Raw genomic sequence first — 18,701 nt, 5'->3', positions numbered from 1 at the left:
ATACGTATGACAGAAGTGGACTTGCCAATTATTATATATATTCGTTTGTTTCTTTAAAAAAATATTTCTTGTTGTTATACAGCCTATGTTATATCAAGTAAAATATCTTTAGTCTTAAAAAACAGTTTTTTTGTTACTCAGCCTTAAAAGACTGCAAGTTTTTGCGAAACTGTTATGTTACACCTTATATACATGCCTATATAAATGGTAACTGATTATTTCCTTTTTAACTGACCAAGTACTTGAAAGAAAAAAAGGTAAAATTGAAAGTTCTTAACGTAAATACTTTAAAGACTTATTAATCTGAACCGTTTCACTTAGACTTTCTGAATTTCGTAAAGTGATTGAGTGTTGAGCACTACAAAAAAGTGACTCTAAAACAACACGTGTACTATTTCAGAATATCAGAGAATGATATTAATCGTTTATAATAAAAAATAAAATGTAAATAGCAACCTAATGCGCTAAACCAATTTGCTACGCAGATAATTATCTCGTCTCAGGAAAAATGAGCACCCATAATGACTATTAAGAGTCACATTCCGAAAGCCACCTATTATTACAGTAAATGGAAGAGAAAGTTCAACTCCTCAAAAATATTGGTCTTATTGACCAACATCACAATCGAGCAAGAATCCTCACAGTTAATAAGCTCTAGTATCTTTAAGTTGTATTTACTACTAAGTATGACATTATCTTTTTATTCAATATGCTATTCATAATATTACAACATAAGATATTGACGTCACTAATTCGCTCAATAGCAACGTAAGTAGTATCAAATTTTAAATTCAACCCAACTGCTCAAGATTTAGTCTCACTAAAAAAATAGAATTGATTAAAGCGAAATCTATTCCAACATTCTTCGGTTTTTCTTTTTCTTTCCCTAATGAAGCGCGAGTTACTGTCTAAAACACTTTTATCCAATTGTGACGATTTGAATAATCCACTGTAAACAGATCTCCGTAGAATTTTGATGAGTTTGAAGCTCAGCATATTTATCTAACGGATATGATATGATATGATTAATTATTTTTAACATTATCGATATTTTTCGTGACATCTTGAATATAACTATTGAAACGAAGACATCTCCGGAGGAAAGGATATTAAAATAAAATCCAGTAGGTACTTCCTGACACTGTTTGATGTATATATGATAGTGTATATATATTATTTACGTGTAAATCTGACATAACAGTGTTGAAGAATGTTGAAGAAAAACTACTAAAGGTTAGCCCTTTTAATGGGAGTATATTTGTGGTTACATTTAAAGCTCAAAATTATTTGAGCAAAATGATTATATTAGTTTCGTTCGATGTGAAGCTGCATTTCTGGATCGGGTGCTGCACCCTAAAGAATAACAAAGGCATTCTTTTCTATGAAAGAGAAAATTATTTCTAAATGTAGAGCTTCAATTGTTACCTCCGGAATTCCTTGGAATCACAATCGGCACATTATGTTATACTTATAAGTGTGTTAAAAGCACGATGATGTTAAGACTTAAAGATAGGTAATCACGTTAAAAACTTTGATCTCTCTCTGTAACAGGCATTATTAGTGAATTCGGGTATCAATACAATCAAGAGACTATATTCAGTCAGTACACATGGCTTCAGCTATAATCTATATGATTAGATGACTTTTATGTGCAGCAAGCCTGTGCTTGTCCAAATCGTTTCAGAATGTATCTTTACTCACTTGTCATGCATACATACATCTGTACCCAATATGTATCCCTACTGCAGCTTTACTTCTCCCGACATCGCTTATCTGTTTTACCTCTAATATTGCGCACACATATTTACCTATGTGCCTTTTAATTATCACGCTTTCCTCATTCAGATGATAAAATTCATTTAACTTAACACCAATTCTCCTACACTCCCAATCATTATTCTCCTCGCTGTGTTTCTTAGGGCCAATATATTTTAACAACAAAATTTCATCATGGGTGTGTGGGTACCCATTCCATCAAATCTCGCGTATTTGTATTGTAATCCATTCATGTTGCTTCTTTATACGATTTCTCTGTGGGTTTTTACAACACTAATAAAAAATAATGTTGGTATACAGGATGTAAACCAGAACCTCTGATTTTGTAGTATAATTAAAGCGAATTCGGATGTGAACAAATGGTTAAGTGTACTCTACAACAGATGTATCGAACCACTTTTTATATATACAGTAATCCCCCCTATAATGAGGTACCCTTATGAAGCGTTTTCATATTACGCGATTTCAGTCCCCCGTATAATACGGGGATTTGTACAGTTCATTATTAGCTTCGCGTAGCTTTGCACGGGTGTATACGGGAATAGCCTTATAATGCGGAACTCATCTACCGTATAAGGTTCACTGGATTACTGGATTACTGTATAAGGTTCACTGTCCTGCAACTACGACCACCGGTTTGTAATTCCAAAAAAAATAGAACAGCAAAATATATATTGGCACATTTTGAAATTAAAATTATTAAACATTATTTTGATTTTGATTCATTTATTGATTATATGACCACTCATATTTTTTATGTATCTACTACAATTTATTATAAATATTTATTTATTTTAAATCTACACATTAAAATTATAGTTACGAGTATGTTTTGTTTTTAATCTTAAGTTATACTGCTAAAAAAATAGTGTCGTATTTTTTAAATTCAATCAATAATAAATAATTATTATTGATAATAATTATGAACTAAATCTTAAATAAATTAAATTTATTATCAACATTTAAAAAAGTTTGCCAAATTAACAATGTGAATTGCAGTAATGAGAAGAAGCTGAGCTTAGTCATGACTTGCACGACTCAATTCAATCACTTAATACTTAATACTTATTTTTTTTGGAAATTTTATTTTATAAATTTATTTTTTAGTAATTTTATAAACTACTTACATACTCGTATATATGTATTTGTTCACGCCTTTTATGCTCTCTATATATATAAATAAATAATATGTGTGTTTTTGCATTTTATACAAATATATTCACCATATAAAGTACAATACTTCAATTAATCATTAATCATTAATATTTTACACCTTTGATATTTTTTAATTATTATTATTTTTCAAGCTGGAATATAATTTAGTCTGGATATGTTAGTTCACTTATTGCTAATTTTATAAATTTATATATATATATAATTTATATATATTTAAATATATATCTAAATATTTAAATTATAAAATTTAAAAAATTTTAATTAAAATTACAAAGATTGATTTTATTTTTTTTTTTTTACATTTAAAAGCATTTAATGCAAAACTACATTTTAGCAAAACTTTAATATTAATTTTCTTAAATTATCAATTTCGTTTTTTAATATTGAATTTATTATTATTTTTTTTTAACTATTTTCATTTTTATTTAATATTATATTTTATTTACATAGATTTTTCAAAACAATCATTGAGATCAGTTATAATTTATTTTATCTAAAACTAAGAACCTTCCACGTTAACTGAAAATCACGGTCTATGTTTAGTATTCAAATTTATTCAATATTTGTATTGCAATGGCCCTAGCTTATCAATTTAGAATCACTCTTAATCTAAGTCTTAAAATACTATCAATTCAGCCAACTTTTAAAACAATATTCTATTAAAATTATAAAAAAAATTTGTCCCGGTATAGCAGTGTTTCTTCAACTTTTTTGCGATACATCCCACTTTAACTTTGGGGTTCAAAACTATTCCAATACCCCAACTATTTACCACAAGGAGTTTTGAATTTCTCCTAAACATTGAATATTTATACTTTTGTAAGAAATGAACATACAAGGTAAAGTGTCTGTTTGCATTTAACATGGTAAATGCCAGCGCGATCCTTACAACTGTTCTCTCTAATTTAACACACACCTTCTACGTGACCCCCTTTGAATAGCTATAATCATCCGTGCGTAGTGAACAAATGAGTGCAGCGAAATCCTTCTCATGAATATATAAGGTTATCCGTTAGGCTTGAAATCCACCATTTAAACACACCTTTCAATGAAAACGAAGAGGCAGCCTCGGATAAGGAAACGATTTACTGATTTACCAGTAATTGACGACATCAAGCAACTAATCGGAATGGCTGGCGGAGGCTACTCGAGGTGACTAAGGACGTCTCATGTCTGTAGTGGCTAACTAAGTAAGTAAGTTATTAGTATTAATAATACAAATTTTATGATTTTGATTTCGTTTTATTTTTGATAATTAGTTTAATCGTTCCATTCGTGATATTTAGGTTTTTGAAACGTTCTCTTAAGAATCAATAGGCTTTATTAACCCTATTTTATTAATTAAAATATTATTGTTTTATTTAAGTTACTTCTTGGTCAAATAGCAATTTGTGCCTGGTGAGATTACCATCCCCTTTTAAGCGACGAAAGACGAACTACATCCTTTTCCTTTCCCATAAACAATCTTTTTTTTTTTTATTTGCTACACTGCTATATTAATTCGAGAAATTCTTAAACGTCAAGATCTCTTGTTCAACGTCGTTCTAAAGTTAACAATATCAACTTATATATAGTTTGAAATCGGCTTTCTTAAAATTGCTCCACTTTGAGAAACACTCTACTATTGTACCATCTAATAATGTTAAATTAAAAAAAAAATTTATTAATAGGAATTTCGAAATATCGTAATTATAAATTAAAATAAATTAAATTGTACTTCGATTGTCCGTATTTCTATAAAACAGCTACATCCATTAATTGGAGTATTTAATTAATTCTTTTTAAACTTTTATATGAATTATACTAACACATAACTGAATTTTGAATATCTATTAAGTACCATTATAAATAATATAAATTGAAGCGAAAATTTCAGCTCAGACCTTTCTTGAAATTAACAAATGACTATCTTAGAGAAGATACAAAGAATTGATAAGAGATAATTTTTAAAATTATTTATTAAAAATATTTCTCAGTCAAACAGAATCGTTTTTTTAAACCCCACAATTCTAAGAACTATTTCTCCAGTTTAATTAAAAAAAAGTTTTTAACTATTGATCAAAAATATTTCTGGATTAAACTAAAGGTTTTATTAAACCCTGCAATTCTGAAAAATGCTTTTTCAATTTAATTATAAAACTTCCCCTATATAACAAGTCCATATAACAAGCTTTGTATATAACTTCCCATATACAAAGCCATATTCATAGCTATAGTCTATGTCACATAGCCATATACAAATATACGTTTGTCATTCAACGCCTATCCCACTTATTTCGGACCATTTCACATTAAATATAATGGATTTCTTTCAATTAAATATTTTTAAAAAGTTTTCAAAAACCTTTCCTGCAAACAAAAAAATAGATCTAAGCATTTTTAAAACTGCAAGAACCATTAATAATGACTGCTAAGAGAAGTTACTGTCGCTTAGCTAGAAATTTCCTTTGTCAGCAAACGCTATCAAGTTACACTTGTATAATTTATAGTGAGCACAGTCTACTAGATTATGGATATACTACACGAAGTTGGTTATATACCACATATACCATATATAAACTGGTTATCCAAGGCAATCTTCTGGTTACCCAAAACAGTTTGAAATTGTGATATTTTTATAAGATTTTGACTTCTCATCTGATATCAACTTGTGCAGCATAACTGAATTCATCTGAGTATAAATTATATTGACACCTACAAAAACTGTGACTAGACTATACACATCGCTGTTCAGCAAATATTACTGAACAAAATTCTATGCCAATTCACAGAAGAGTTCTTAAGAAGACCTCAAGTTAGTGATTTTTCTTGCGCTATATAGGATAACGAATGGTTGAGAGGTTATGTGTGACGGTATTGTTTTTTTTTACTTATAAATACTAGTCTCCATTTTTTATGCACTGGCAAAAATATCTTCTCTAAAATAGTAAATTGTTATTAATTTATCAATTTATTTTATTAACTTCAAGCTGGTTTTCACGAATAATGTAAGCTCAACAATTTAATATTGCCAATTTAAATTTTTAAAAATGATTGAAATCCATTTATATTATTTTGAAGAACATGACTACTGACATTTCCTATACCTTTTAACACCATATCATATACATATCTTGAAAATTATTGATGGCTTTACTTCGATTTAATTTAGCATTGCCAACTTTAAATTATAATTTTATAACAATTTTACTTTTAATAAATTTCACAATTATATGGTTGTGGTTAACTTCATTTAAATGCCCCCGAGTTTTACAATTCTTGAATTAAAGGTGCTTTAAAATGTATTAAAATCAATTTTACTATTAACATATCTCAAATCATATCGACTGAATGCAATTGCAACAGATGCATTGCACTAAACTAAACTGTACACTGCCAGAAGCATTGGGAGTTAGTTAAGTTACTTAACAAAAAAAAAAATATAATCCTACAGATATTTTAGAAACATATAATTTTCAAATTTTGGAATAAAAATTATATACTATCAAAACTATCAAAATTATAGCAAATCATATCAACTTACTCCATTTAAAATAGTTGGCCTCAACCAATCCCTACACCGTGATTCCGACTACATGTACACCCACCAATCTCAACGCTAAGGTTCCCATTAAACTACTTAAATTACCTTAACAATTTTCAATTTCAATTTTGTATGAAATTTAATTTTCCAGTCACTTAACACCTTCGCTTATAGCTATAATCGGTTATGAGCATGACGATCACCTCGTAGTCAATCGAGATCGAGATGGCGATGTCGATGGCGATGCCGATGGCGATCATTGTCACACTTCAGTTTGGATTTTCCGCTTCGGTTTGCATTTGCAGTGGCGACATCAGAATGAAGTTGGCTTTGCCCTGCTTGTCAATTGTGGTGGTCAATTGTCCACGAAAGTGTAGCAATTCCGGTTTCTCGGTGAGGTTTGGTTCAATGACGCCGCCGCTCCGAGTTATTACGCAATATTGATTGCCGTTATAGGTAACAATCGGTATGGCATTGGCAGCTGCCGCATTGTCCGCCGCTTCAATGTTGAGACCGTTCAATTGAGCTTGGACGTATGTTGCTGCAGTGGGGGAGTTGGCAATAAAATGTGAAATCTGGTGAAGATGAATGAATTAGTGTAGTTAGTGAAAGTGCAATATGTTTAACAAAAAGGGGTTAAAAGGGACATAAGTGTCGGTGGCTTTTGTATGCTTTGTTTGTGTTGAACGGTTTACGGTTTACGATTTCCGTTGTTTAAGGAATTAAATAAAAATATTTAACAATATTTTTTTATGCTTTTTTTTTGTTTTTTTGTTTAAGTTTTCTTTAAAAATTAGTTACTTCTTGATTGTTGAAGTTGCTGATGCTGTTATTATTATTATTGTTGATACTGTTATTGACATTGCTGCTGTCCATGTTGTTGTTATTATTGCCATTATTGATATTATTGGTGGAGCTGTTAGGCATGTTGTTGATGTTGTTGTTACCATTCGTGCAATTGGAATTTGTTGCTGTTGATGTTGCAAAAATACTGGGCGGTTGTGTTAGTTTTTTTCCATGTGATCTTTTAATAATTTGTTGGTGTTGTTGCTGCTGCTGTTGTTGTTGCTGTTGTTGCAATTGCTGTTGTAGTTGTTGTTGTTGCTGTTGTTGTTGATGTTGTTGCTGCAATTGTATATTAATAATCGTTTGATTTTGTATAATAATTTTCTCCTTGCGTGCACTATTCACATCAACCTGATTGCTCTCGTGTTGTTGCTGGGCATTTTGGTTCATAATATCCGACGACTTAGTAGCTATTGTGGATTTTGTTGTTTCTGTTACTGCTCGTTCCTGATGTCAATACTATAAAATACAAAAAGAAAGAAAATTAATTTACAAAAATCATTAACTGCATAATATACAACTTTAGTAATAAACTTCCCTATTATCACTTCCTTTTTCCATCAACTTATGTAAGTTATTAAAAATATTTGTACCAATTACTAGTTTATTAATGCGTATTGTGTGAGATATTTCCAATATTAATAGTAATGTAATTCTACACTTGTAGTCCTTCCTGTCAGAAGCAGGAAAAGTTGGAAAGGAATGAAAGTTATTAAATCCTAACATAACTACCGCAGCATCAAATATGTGGAAATAAAATTTCACTCCCTAATAAACAGCATTTTAATATATATTGTTTTGAATATTAAGTATATTTTTTATATTTAGCATATATAAATATTAAGCAATAATATATTATATATATAAATATACATATTAATATATGTTTCCTCCGTTAAGTTTATAAACATATTTACTGACAGCCAGGCAGCTATAAAATCTTTAAACTCTTCGACCATTACTCGAGGTTAGTACTGAATATTTTGAATATTTTTGGATACGAATTATTTGTGTCCCTGGACATATAGTTGCCTTGGGACATCCAAGACAACTCTATAGTAGATGAACTAGCCAGACATGGTATGACAGCACAAATTCTAGGTATACCACTTGCTTCTTGTCGGCGTTGTATAAAATTATGGACATACCAAATATTTAAGAGAAGATGGTCAACAGGGACCATCTGCATAAAAACCAAGGAATTTTGGTCAGAAATTAGTAAGAAAAGATCGGGTGAATTAATCAACCTGAGCAAATACATCCAAGATATTGGGAATAATTACAGGACACTGCCCGTTGGGAGGACATGCCGTGAGGCTCAATATCAGGACCTCCTTACATTGTAGACATTGCATGTCTACAGTGTCCTGCTTTCGCAAGATATAGACTCTTCTACTTAGAGTCACACTTTTCCAATTCACTAAGAGAGCTAGATTCAATTTCCACAGCTCGTGTCAATGACTTTGTGGCCAGTACCAAATAGGGACAGGGACAGGTGTCAAATTCTTTAGGGTATCACAATGGACCTCATAGTCTAAGTGAGTCTTCGGGCAGCCCAAGTAACCTAACCTAGAGAACATTTAACACATATTGATTTAATGTATATATACAGTAATATCCCCTATAACGCGGTAGATTGGTTCCGCGTTATAGGAAAACGCATTATAGGGGTATACCCTGTACCACGTATACACACGTGCAAAAATACGCGAAGCTAATTATGAACTGTACAAATCCCCGCGTTATATGGGGGAATGCCCGTGTTATACGATGGATTGAAATCGCGTAATATGAAAACGTGTTATAAGGGTACCGCGTTATAAGGGAGAATACTGTATATATATAGGCTTTCTATTATATGCTCTCACTGACTACCTGTCGGGCTCAATAACACCTTAATTAAAATATCTGCAGTGGATGATAGTGATCGGAAATACTCATACAATCACAAATGAGTTATACTTATCGATGGAAAGGATTATTCATTTCAGAAAGTCGAAATTATAACAGCACAAAACTATTTATTTATTTATTAACAAAATTATAACGTAAATTTAAATTATATCTTACTAAAATTTATGGAAGCTATACCCAAATGCCAATAACCAATTAATGTATATATAACATTAAAGAAATTAGTCAAGAAAATATAATGTAGAAACCTAAGTTCTACAATCATAAAGTGGTAGTTCGATATTAATAATTAAAAATAATCAACCCAGTGTACTATATTCTATATAGCTTATAGGAATGTACAATCTCTCTTAATATAAGATTCAGACATGTCTGAACTTGAAAAAATAAAGTAAAAATTACAACAAGAATTGTATGCTATGAAGCGTTCTAATACGAAATTGTAGAAAGAACCACCACCTAAATAAAATGGGTACAGGTTCTGATGAAAATTAAAGAAGCTTTCTTTATAATAATAAGAACTCTCTTTCTAATAATAATAACTCTATAATAATAACTCTCTTCATAATAATAACTCTCTTTATAATAATAATTACACTCTTTATAACTATAATAATTCTGTTTATAATAATAATAACTCCTTTTCTAATAATAAAACTATAATATAACAAAAATAGTATGTTAAGAATTCTAACATAATAGGCTCTGATGAAAATTACAAGTGCTTTCTTTATAATAATAAGAACTCTCTTTCTAATAATAATAACACTATAATAATAACTCTCTTCATAATAATAACTCTCTTTATAATAATAATTACACTCTTTATAACTATAATAATTCTGTTTATAATAATAATAACTCTCATTACAATAATAATAACTCCTTTTATAATAATAATAATAATAACTTTCTTTATAATAATAATAGTAACTCCCTTTATAATAATCATAATAATAACTCTATAATAAGAATAATAACTCTCTTTATAATAATAATAAAATCTCTATAATTATAATAATAACTTTCTTAATATTTCCTATATAATAACAATAACTCTTTAATAATAATTACTCTAATTATAATAAAAATAGCTATATATATATATCGATATATGTTAGGTGCTGACGTACCAAAGCTTCCCCTATATGTTTCTGTTTAATTAAATTCTCATATAGGTATAGTATATCGTAGACAAATCGCGTATGCGTATCTGTTAATTTTCTCTATTTACACTGATCTATCTGATCTACTCTCAAATGAACTATTTTACTTAACTTGTCTTGTCTTTCTAGTATTTCACATGTATTTACTTATTTAAAGAAAAATTTATCCTTAGTACAGCATTATAGCTTACAGTAGCAGTATTTGTAAAATTACTGCCAATCAACTGACATTTTCTCACCTCCAGATGGCTCTTGGCATGCAGTGTCCATTCGTCTCTATTATTAAACATACGTCCACATAGTTCACATGTCCACGACAGCTGCTGTTGGTGGTGATGCGGTATTATTATACCGGGTATAGCAGTCGCTTGTGCCGCATGCTGTCCTGCCGCTGTTTGTACAATAATATTTTGGGTCGCCACTTGTACGGCCTGTTGTTGCAATTGTAACTCCATACTTTGTTTATTATCTTCAGTGTCGGGGTCTTTTTTCTTAATTATATTATTTAAGCGCTTTCCCAACGGTGCTATATTAGTCGGTGTAACATGTTTAAATTTATTCATATGAATCACAAGTTTATCGCGCCTGGCAAACGCCTTATTGCACACCTGGACATATAAAGAAAGCAAAACAGAAGCCAGTATTAATTTTTCTGTTATTGTAGAAATTAAAAGGGTATGGGGTAAATTTTATACTTCACAAATATAGGGCTTCTCGCCGGTATGTATGCGCATGTGTATTGTCAGTTTATCCTTTCGTGCAAGTCCTTTGCCGCATACGGTACATTCAAAAGCTTTGCTAGTCGCTGAAATAGTCAACAATTTTAGTTTTAAATTTGAGAAAAACGAGATGAAACTTTATTTTTTATTTGATCATACTCACTTTTTGATGGATTCGTTTTGCGCACACCTGATGAAGCTTGTTGCACCTGTTGCAATGCCTTCAGGCGACTGGCCGGATGCATTGAACCACCCTCCACGTATGGTTCGGTAAAAGGTATCAAATTTGGTTTCGGTATATTGTATGTTATATTATCCGGTGACCAACTGCCTAAACTCTGTAGCACACGCACGCCACCCTCATAACCCATGCCCACATCGTCGGGTACTGTGAATGTACTCTCTGCGCCACCGGAACTAGAGGAACTTATTTGTGGTACTTTTATCGTGCTTGCATAATGTTGCTGCTGTTGTTGTAGTTGTTGCTGATTTGTATTATTATTATTGTTACCATTGTTATTAGACGGAGAATTTTGTTGTTGTGAATTTTGCTGAGAGTTTGTGGACGTTTGTTGTTGCTGCTGCTGCTGCTGTTGTTTGAATTGTATTGCCGCTTGTGCCATTTGCTGCTGTACTGCCATATGCGCCTCGAGATATGCATTCTTTTGCGCTACCGTCATCTTGTCCATGTTAACGGTACCGTCCTATAAATTTATTACACACACACAATTAATTGTGAATTATTTTGTTATATTGTTTTTCAACATAAATTATAATATGAAAACTTTCACTCAATATCAAACAAAATAAACTAAAAACAAAAATAAGCAAGCAGTCACATCTGCAAGCCCCCAATAAATGCAACCCCAAACGGCGTACGATTTCTTATCGTTTCTTTTCCATTTCGTTTCTGCTTGTAAATGCCAGTGTAGCTCCGCAACTTTGCTCTCTTGCTTTTTCTCACTTATTTTTAAGGCATTTATCTTTTTAAATCATTAATGTAAAGGGGGTTCATTAGCTATATTAGTTTATAATATATATTTTCACTTTTTAAAGATAAAATATGGATAATTTTATGTATTTCAATCATTTTGCTATCAACGCTACATAATGTTCTTTCTAGTAAATTTGTAGAATTACAGCAGTTGACAAAACAACTTACATATGCCGGTGGAATGCATTGGTATGAGATAATGTGTATTGCAAATGTTCATGACATGCACAGTGGAGCAAATAGTATACTTTTGAAAGTAAAAATAATAATTAGAGTTTTTAACTTTACAATCTATGGACGTGTGCGAGTTAGGCTAAGTTGATGCTAAACCAAATGGGAGATTTTTTGCACTGCACACATTTAGCCATTTAGCAACAGGTATCGACACATCACTACATTATCGGCACAACTTAGAATTTCATTCATTTAGAACGCAACTTAGCCTAACTCGCACACGTCCTATATAGTTATATTATATTACATAGATTTATATAATCTATAATATTTGTTGAAGTTAAAATTTTGTGCTATCTATACATCTTTTTTGAATCTTATTATATCTTCAGCGGTCACTGTTCGTATATGTTTATATATAATTTTCAATTATTCGTTTATAATATCTTCTCTACCGACTAAAATAAATTTTATACACTCGAGTAAACTCCTATACATCGTTGTTGTTATAATTTTTTAATAGGGAAAATGTGTATACATTTTTTTATAATTAAAAAAAAAATGTAGCTGTGCACATTCGACAGATAAATAAATGCTTGATAGACGGGATGAACAACTCAGCTGTGCTAAAACTATCCAAAAAAATAACTTTATTTAAGTTAAAGAATAAGTTGCTGGACTGATTAAAGAATTTTCGAGTAATTGTATTAAAAGATTTTAGTAAAATATTGAGATTGAGGCTTATTATAAATATATAATTTAAATTTTATTCGATTTTACTGTTTTTTCATACATCGATATTTGATCGAAAACTGCTTCAATTGTTTCAACAATTTAATTTTTTAAATTATTATATATAGTTTAGTCAAATTTACTTTTATTCACATAAATTAAATTTGTTAATAATTATAACTAAATGAAATTTATTTCTAAATTTTTAATAATAGATTTTGATCAATTCTTTTATCGCAAACCATATCTTTATTTTTGATGATTTTTTTTTCAAGTTAATTTAAATTTTTATTTTTATAATTTGTTTTTATTAAATAAATTGTATATATTTTAAATAATTATAATTTCACAATTAAGTATTTTGTTGTGATTTTAATTTTAATATAAATTTTCCATTAAACGCACTTGTTATTATTTTTGAAATGTATTAAGTGCTTAAGACTTTAAAGCATTAGAGTCAAAATTTTTTTTATCATACATTTTTAATACACTATTATATTATTTTATGTAATTAATTATTTTAAATATATGTAAAATAATTTTTATTAGTTTTGTTTAAGATTTTATTCTACATTTTTACAATTGTTTATGTTTTCATGATTTATTTTTTTCTTTATATTTTTAAAAATATTTGTTTAGACCTTAATTGTTGTATGTTTTTGTTTTTTACCGGGTTTCAAGTCGTTTTATATTCTGAACTTTAAATAACCGACATATTTATTTGACATTATATTTCCGAAAATTGTGGTTTTATTTTAATTTTATCAAAATAACTTTTTTTAATAACTTCTAGTGATGGTTAAATACAAAACACCATTGTATAAAATTTTAAAACGTCATTGGTTAAACTTGTCCCACCGTGACAAGCATATAGAAATTCACTTTTCATTAAATCTCTGCACATTTTACGTTGATTATCTCAAATTCACTTTTATATATACCTACTCATTATTTTCCTTATAAACACTATATTGTTAAGTAACTTTTATTACATCCGGAAGGAATTTAAATATATTTCATTATTTCCTTTCAAATTCTATAAAAAATCAATTTTTTATCTAAATTCTTAAAAGCCAATTAAATACAAAAACAAAACACAATCAATATTATTATAACACATATATAAATTAATCACATTAAATATATAACATATATATAAAAAAAACATTTTCTTTTTAAAATTCATTAGATTCGATTAATTTAATATTTTTTAAATAAATAAATTATTAACAAAATTAAATTCTTAAATTTCGCCTAAAAGTATGCTTACAAAAATTTCCAACACCTTTTGTTTGTGTATGTATTGCGAAACTGATTTGCTGTTCATATTGTCGTTTTCCCTTTTCGTACTTTTTCCTGCATTCGAATTTTATATTCGAGTAATTTTTTTATTTTTTATTTTTTATTTTTAGCGACTGACTGCGATTCAAATCGAATTCAATGGTATAAAATAGAATTGAATTGAAGCAAAGAAACTAAGTAGCGAAAAAAGCAGATATCCAAAGATTCAAAATAAGCACGAGAGTCAATGTGGGACCAACACGACGACGGCACAAGTAGAATTGTCTCACAAACTGCGAATACAAATGTTATCGTTAATTTCTTTTTGTATGAAAATAGAAATCGGAAGTGAAATGTTAGTAAATGTGACGTTTCATGTTGTGAATATTGTTGTTGTAGCAAAAGCAGTGGTGTTATGGGGCTGTGGGGGAGCCGCCGCTTTTGTGTATAGAAAAGAAAAAATTATTGTTGTATTTGTTTTTAATATCAAATACATTCAGCACACCGCACTCGGCTTTCTATTTTCTGCTCTTGTACGTTAGTCGTTGTTATTGTAGCCAGTAGCAGAGCACTTGGGAAAAAATAAAACAAAAACAACAACAACAAAATGTGGGGGTAACTTTTTGATATTATTTTTGGGGGATACAAACGAATATGAAACATTAAATAAGCATACAAATTTTTAATGACTGAAGTTTGGGGAGCTTTGAAAGCTTTAACATTTAGCAGAGTTACCAACATTTTTACCAATGAAGATACAATATATATAATATAATATATATATATATATATTAATTCACTTTAAAAAAATATATATTAAATATAATGTAAATAATATATACATAAAATATATAAATAAAATATATAGTATATAAAATACATATTAAATATATATATATATATATATATATATATATATATATATATAATTCATGATTATAATATATTGAATATGTTTTATTATATTTAATATGTAATTTGGATAGTTGATATAGTCTTTATTTGATGACTATTTTAAATATACACTATTTATATTATATTTAATATATATTTTTTTAAACTGAATTTAGAGCAGTCTTAACATATATAATTTGAAGGTGTTTATAGATATATGGAAGTGTTTACATTCGTTGTAGTTCATTTGTGCTCATTTCAAACATCTGACTTATTTTTAGCTTCGATTAATTTATTTTTAGCAAGTAGAAGTTCCAAAAAGAAGTGCATCGTTTTCTAGGAAATGTAACCACCAAACATTTGTTTACCTTTTTATGTAAATATGTCAAAAACAGCTTTCTCAAACTGTCAAAATGCCATGAAAAGCTTTTATTTAGGGTTCAATGTATTCATTTGCATTTGGAACCCATTCCAACCTCGTTGTAACTCATTTATACAGAATTATATCCGATGGATCTCATTTGCGCTTGAGAATGAGTCATTTGCTTCTCATTTTTGATTTTGGACCAAAATAAGTCATTTGAGGTCAGTGTAAATGCCATATAATTCTAACAGAAAAAGCTATTTGCTTTCATCTTAAAATTATTCAGTAAGTCTTTATCTTATGTTTATTCACATTCGGCAGTATATTTATTCCTCTAATGAATAGTGCACAACGAGACGGTATATAAGGTCTGTTGCCCACTTGTAGTGGTATGTGAAAGATATGTTGATATCAGATAGCACTGAGTATAACAATGAATGCAAGACTATATATCTACAACTATAAAAAATCGTTTATCGTACCAAACGTAGAGTATGTAAACGGCAGAATACATTAGTTGTAATGGAGTATATAGTCATTAGTTGTAAAGTCATTAGTTGTAATGGAGTATATACAAAGCAAAACAGCATAAAAACACAAACACAAGTTCAATCCGATCACTAAATATTTGGCACACAAAGAAATACAATGCAATTGCTGAATGTTTGTATCAGCTGATATAAGATTTCTTTTATGTTTACATCAAGAAGCCAAAATTCAAATGGTTTCCCCTTATTATTTATTCGTCAACACAAATAAATAAAGGTATTATTTTTCTTACATTGGAACCTGTCAGCTGATTTCTTACAGCACAATTATGTTAATTCAGCCTAAATACTTTCAAGGACCATACAAACGATTACATCGATTGCAATATATATTGGATAGAATTTTAAGAATTTATAAAATTTTAGTTCCTAATAATATATATAGTTTTACAACATGTGTTTTGTTGTTAGCACGTTACAGTGTTACCATATTACTCAACAGCAGTAAGTAAGTAAGTTAAGTTAGTCGACTAATAAAACTCCTTTCTTGAGATCGTGAATACCCCATATATACTGGAAAATATTGAAATTACTTGTAATGTGTAATCCAATAGTTATCGATAGATCTTATAGTCGTTTGGAGGATTGAACGATTAATTAATCAGGTTTTTTATATTTTTTATGCCCAAAACCATAGAAGCAAAACTTAAATGCTTATTAAATAAAAAATAGGGTATTCACGATCTCGCATAACGAACTCGATAGCTGAGTAACATACGAACGGTGCAAAACGGCAACAACATAATACGTTTCGAGTGTATATATATCGTTGTGGGCACCTTAAAACGTCACCATATTACTTTTTTATTCACAATTGTGATTTCCTCTAAAAGGAACGTGTATTTTTCATTTATTTTATTCGACGTTTATATTACATATTTTTGAGCTTTTTTATTTTAATATATATTAGTTTTAATATTATATTATTTAATTTATATTTAACCACTGACTAACATTCGTCATTTGAGAAGTGAAAGATGAGGAGGAGAAGCGTGTTATGAATTAAATTTCATATATTTTCAATGTAGGACCGACCTTTTTATTGTAAAATTGGTTATCAACATGGTTATATATAAGCTTCGATGTGTATATACCATATATATACATATATAAATACAATTTTATAATATAATCATTATGTCATTTTATAAGTACCTGAAAGTTTATGGTAGCCGTAACTGCTCGCATCGAGTCCGCATAATTTCTGAGAATATTCTCTGTATGTAAACAGGACTGACGAAACTCGAATAAATGTTCCACCTTTAATACGCAACCTTCACAAATATTTTTCGGCAAAAAGTCGTCCTTGGAAATCTAAAAGAAAAAAAAAACAAAAAACAAATAATAATAAAAACAAAATCTTAGTAAATCCAAAAATAAACGCAATAAAGTTTTTGTCTTTGACTCCAATGTCAATGGCAGTAACAGTAAAAGAGCAAGAAAATCCCATTCACCACTCTAAGCGCAACCCACCACCCACTGTACCCACCACTCAAGGCAGGCACTTGAATGTGCGCTGAAAGTGCAAATGCAGACATAGACGACGCGAAATTTACTTACATTCGCCGGCAATAGCGTGCGTAGCTTGTAAATCAGATTCCTTTGCTCTGCTTCTTTCTCAAAAAGGTTGATTTTGGCGGGACCATTACGTATCGAACAGAGGCGGCACAGTTCGGCGAATGTTGTGAAATTTAAATCGCCATCGTAGAGCGTGACAGTGTGTGATTGTGTTTGTTGATTTTGTGAGTTTTGTTGTTGTGTGTGATGAAGATGTTGCTGCTGTTGTTGTTGTTGTTGTTGTTGCTGATGTTGTGTGTGATGCTGTTGCTGTGAATTGCCCGAACTCAACATTACTAGGAATTTTGTTCTATTTTCAACACGCTCACACTGCGGCTTGATTTTTTTTTTTTATTCAATACATTCAACTACATTTTATAGGTTATGCTGTAAAAAAAGTAAAAATTTTTTATTAACAGTTACAAAAAAATTATTTTAAAAAAACATTGCAATAGTACAATGTGATAAAATATCTTAGCGGTTAATACAAAATCCGGTAACCAGAAATTTGCTTTATTGGCACCATCAAAAGCATTTTTTGATTTTATCTTCGTATCCAGAAATTTTTACCACAAGTCCTGTAGCCAGAAATTTATTTTGAATGCTTCATCAAAAAAAAATCGACCTGAGAACAAAAGTAAAAATTCGTTTAGAAAGCATAGAAGAGATAATACCCGTAAACTAGACCTAAAGAATCTTAAAGTGAAAAGTCCGAAGACATAAACACACGAGAAACGTTCCTTTGAGAAGGCAGGACTTCCCCATTCAAGTAAAATGCAGCCTACAACTTGACAAGTCCATAAATTTGGTTATACCTCTTAAGTTAGAGCGTGACAACTATTTGATCAGTAAGCAAAGGTGCGCTAACTTTACACATTTCAAATCTTCTCCTAGCGTATGATAGCTAACGCATGAGATAGTGTTAGGTAATTTCTTCATTCGCATAGCCATAGTCCCGACAAAATTCCTTAAACAGTGGAACAAGTCAAATTGTTTTCAATAAGACTTATAATGAAGAACTTATCAGCACTGACCCT

The 18,701-nt window shown here is 29.7% G+C and overlaps 2 protein-coding genes across 3 annotated transcripts; both read right to left on the bottom strand.

Annotated features, from left to right (window-relative positions):
• Positions 1–6,744: 6,744 nt before the first annotated feature.
• Positions 6,745–7,402, bottom strand: LOC119676055 (myb-like protein W). Its single transcript, XM_038087279.1, has 2 exons — positions 7,277–7,402; positions 6,745–7,050 (listed from the first exon to the last, which is right to left on the bottom strand). The coding sequence occupies exons 1-2, from the start codon at positions 7,400–7,402 to the stop codon at positions 6,745–6,747; spliced, it is 432 nt and encodes a 143-aa protein (XP_037943207.1).
• A 293-nt stretch (positions 7,403–7,695) lies between these two features.
• LOC119682726 (zinc finger and BTB domain-containing protein 24-like) lies at positions 7,696–18,045 on the bottom strand. Of its 2 annotated transcripts, XM_038096220.1 has the most exons (6): positions 17,668–18,045; positions 17,263–17,421; positions 11,284–11,824; positions 11,097–11,206; positions 10,641–11,009; positions 7,696–7,780 (listed from the first exon to the last, which is right to left on the bottom strand). In XM_038096220.1, the coding sequence occupies exons 1-6, from the start codon at positions 17,956–17,958 to the stop codon at positions 7,775–7,777; spliced, it is 1,476 nt and encodes a 491-aa protein (XP_037952148.1). In that variant the 5' UTR covers positions 17,959–18,045; the 3' UTR covers positions 7,696–7,774. The 2 variants fall into 2 exon arrangements, with proteins under 2 accessions (XP_037952148.1, XP_037952149.1); XM_038096221.1 differs by lacking the exons at positions 17,263–17,421; positions 17,668–18,045 and adding an exon at positions 14,291–14,369.
• Between the last annotated feature and the right edge of the window lie 656 nt (positions 18,046–18,701).

The sequence above is a fragment of the Teleopsis dalmanni genome, chromosome 2, assembly GCF_002237135.1.
Source record: "Teleopsis dalmanni isolate 2A chromosome 2, ASM223713v2, whole genome shotgun sequence".
NCBI classification, from domain to species: domain Eukaryota; kingdom Metazoa; phylum Arthropoda; class Insecta; order Diptera; family Diopsidae; genus Teleopsis; species Teleopsis dalmanni.
This window is presented reverse-complemented; position numbering and strand designations above follow the sequence as displayed.

Coding starts and splice junctions, on each gene's coding strand:
- LOC119682726 (XM_038096220.1), bottom strand. CDS start 17,958: ATGTTGAGTTCGGGCAATTCACAGCAACAGCATCACACACAACATCAG. Junction 11,825..17,262: donor CGGCTACCATAAACTTTCAG/GTACTTATAAAA, acceptor ATAAATTTATAG/GACGGTACCGTTAACATGGA. Junction 11,207..11,283: donor CAAAACGAATCCATCAAAAA/GTGAGTATGATC, acceptor TGACTATTTCAG/CGACTAGCAAAGCTTTTGAA.
- LOC119676055 (XM_038087279.1), bottom strand. CDS start 7,402: ATGCCTAACAGCTCCACCAATAATATCAATAATGGCAATAATAACAAC. Junction 7,051..7,276: donor GCAACTTCAACAATCAAGAA/GTAACTAATTTT, acceptor CATCTTCACCAG/ATTTCACATTTTATTGCCAA.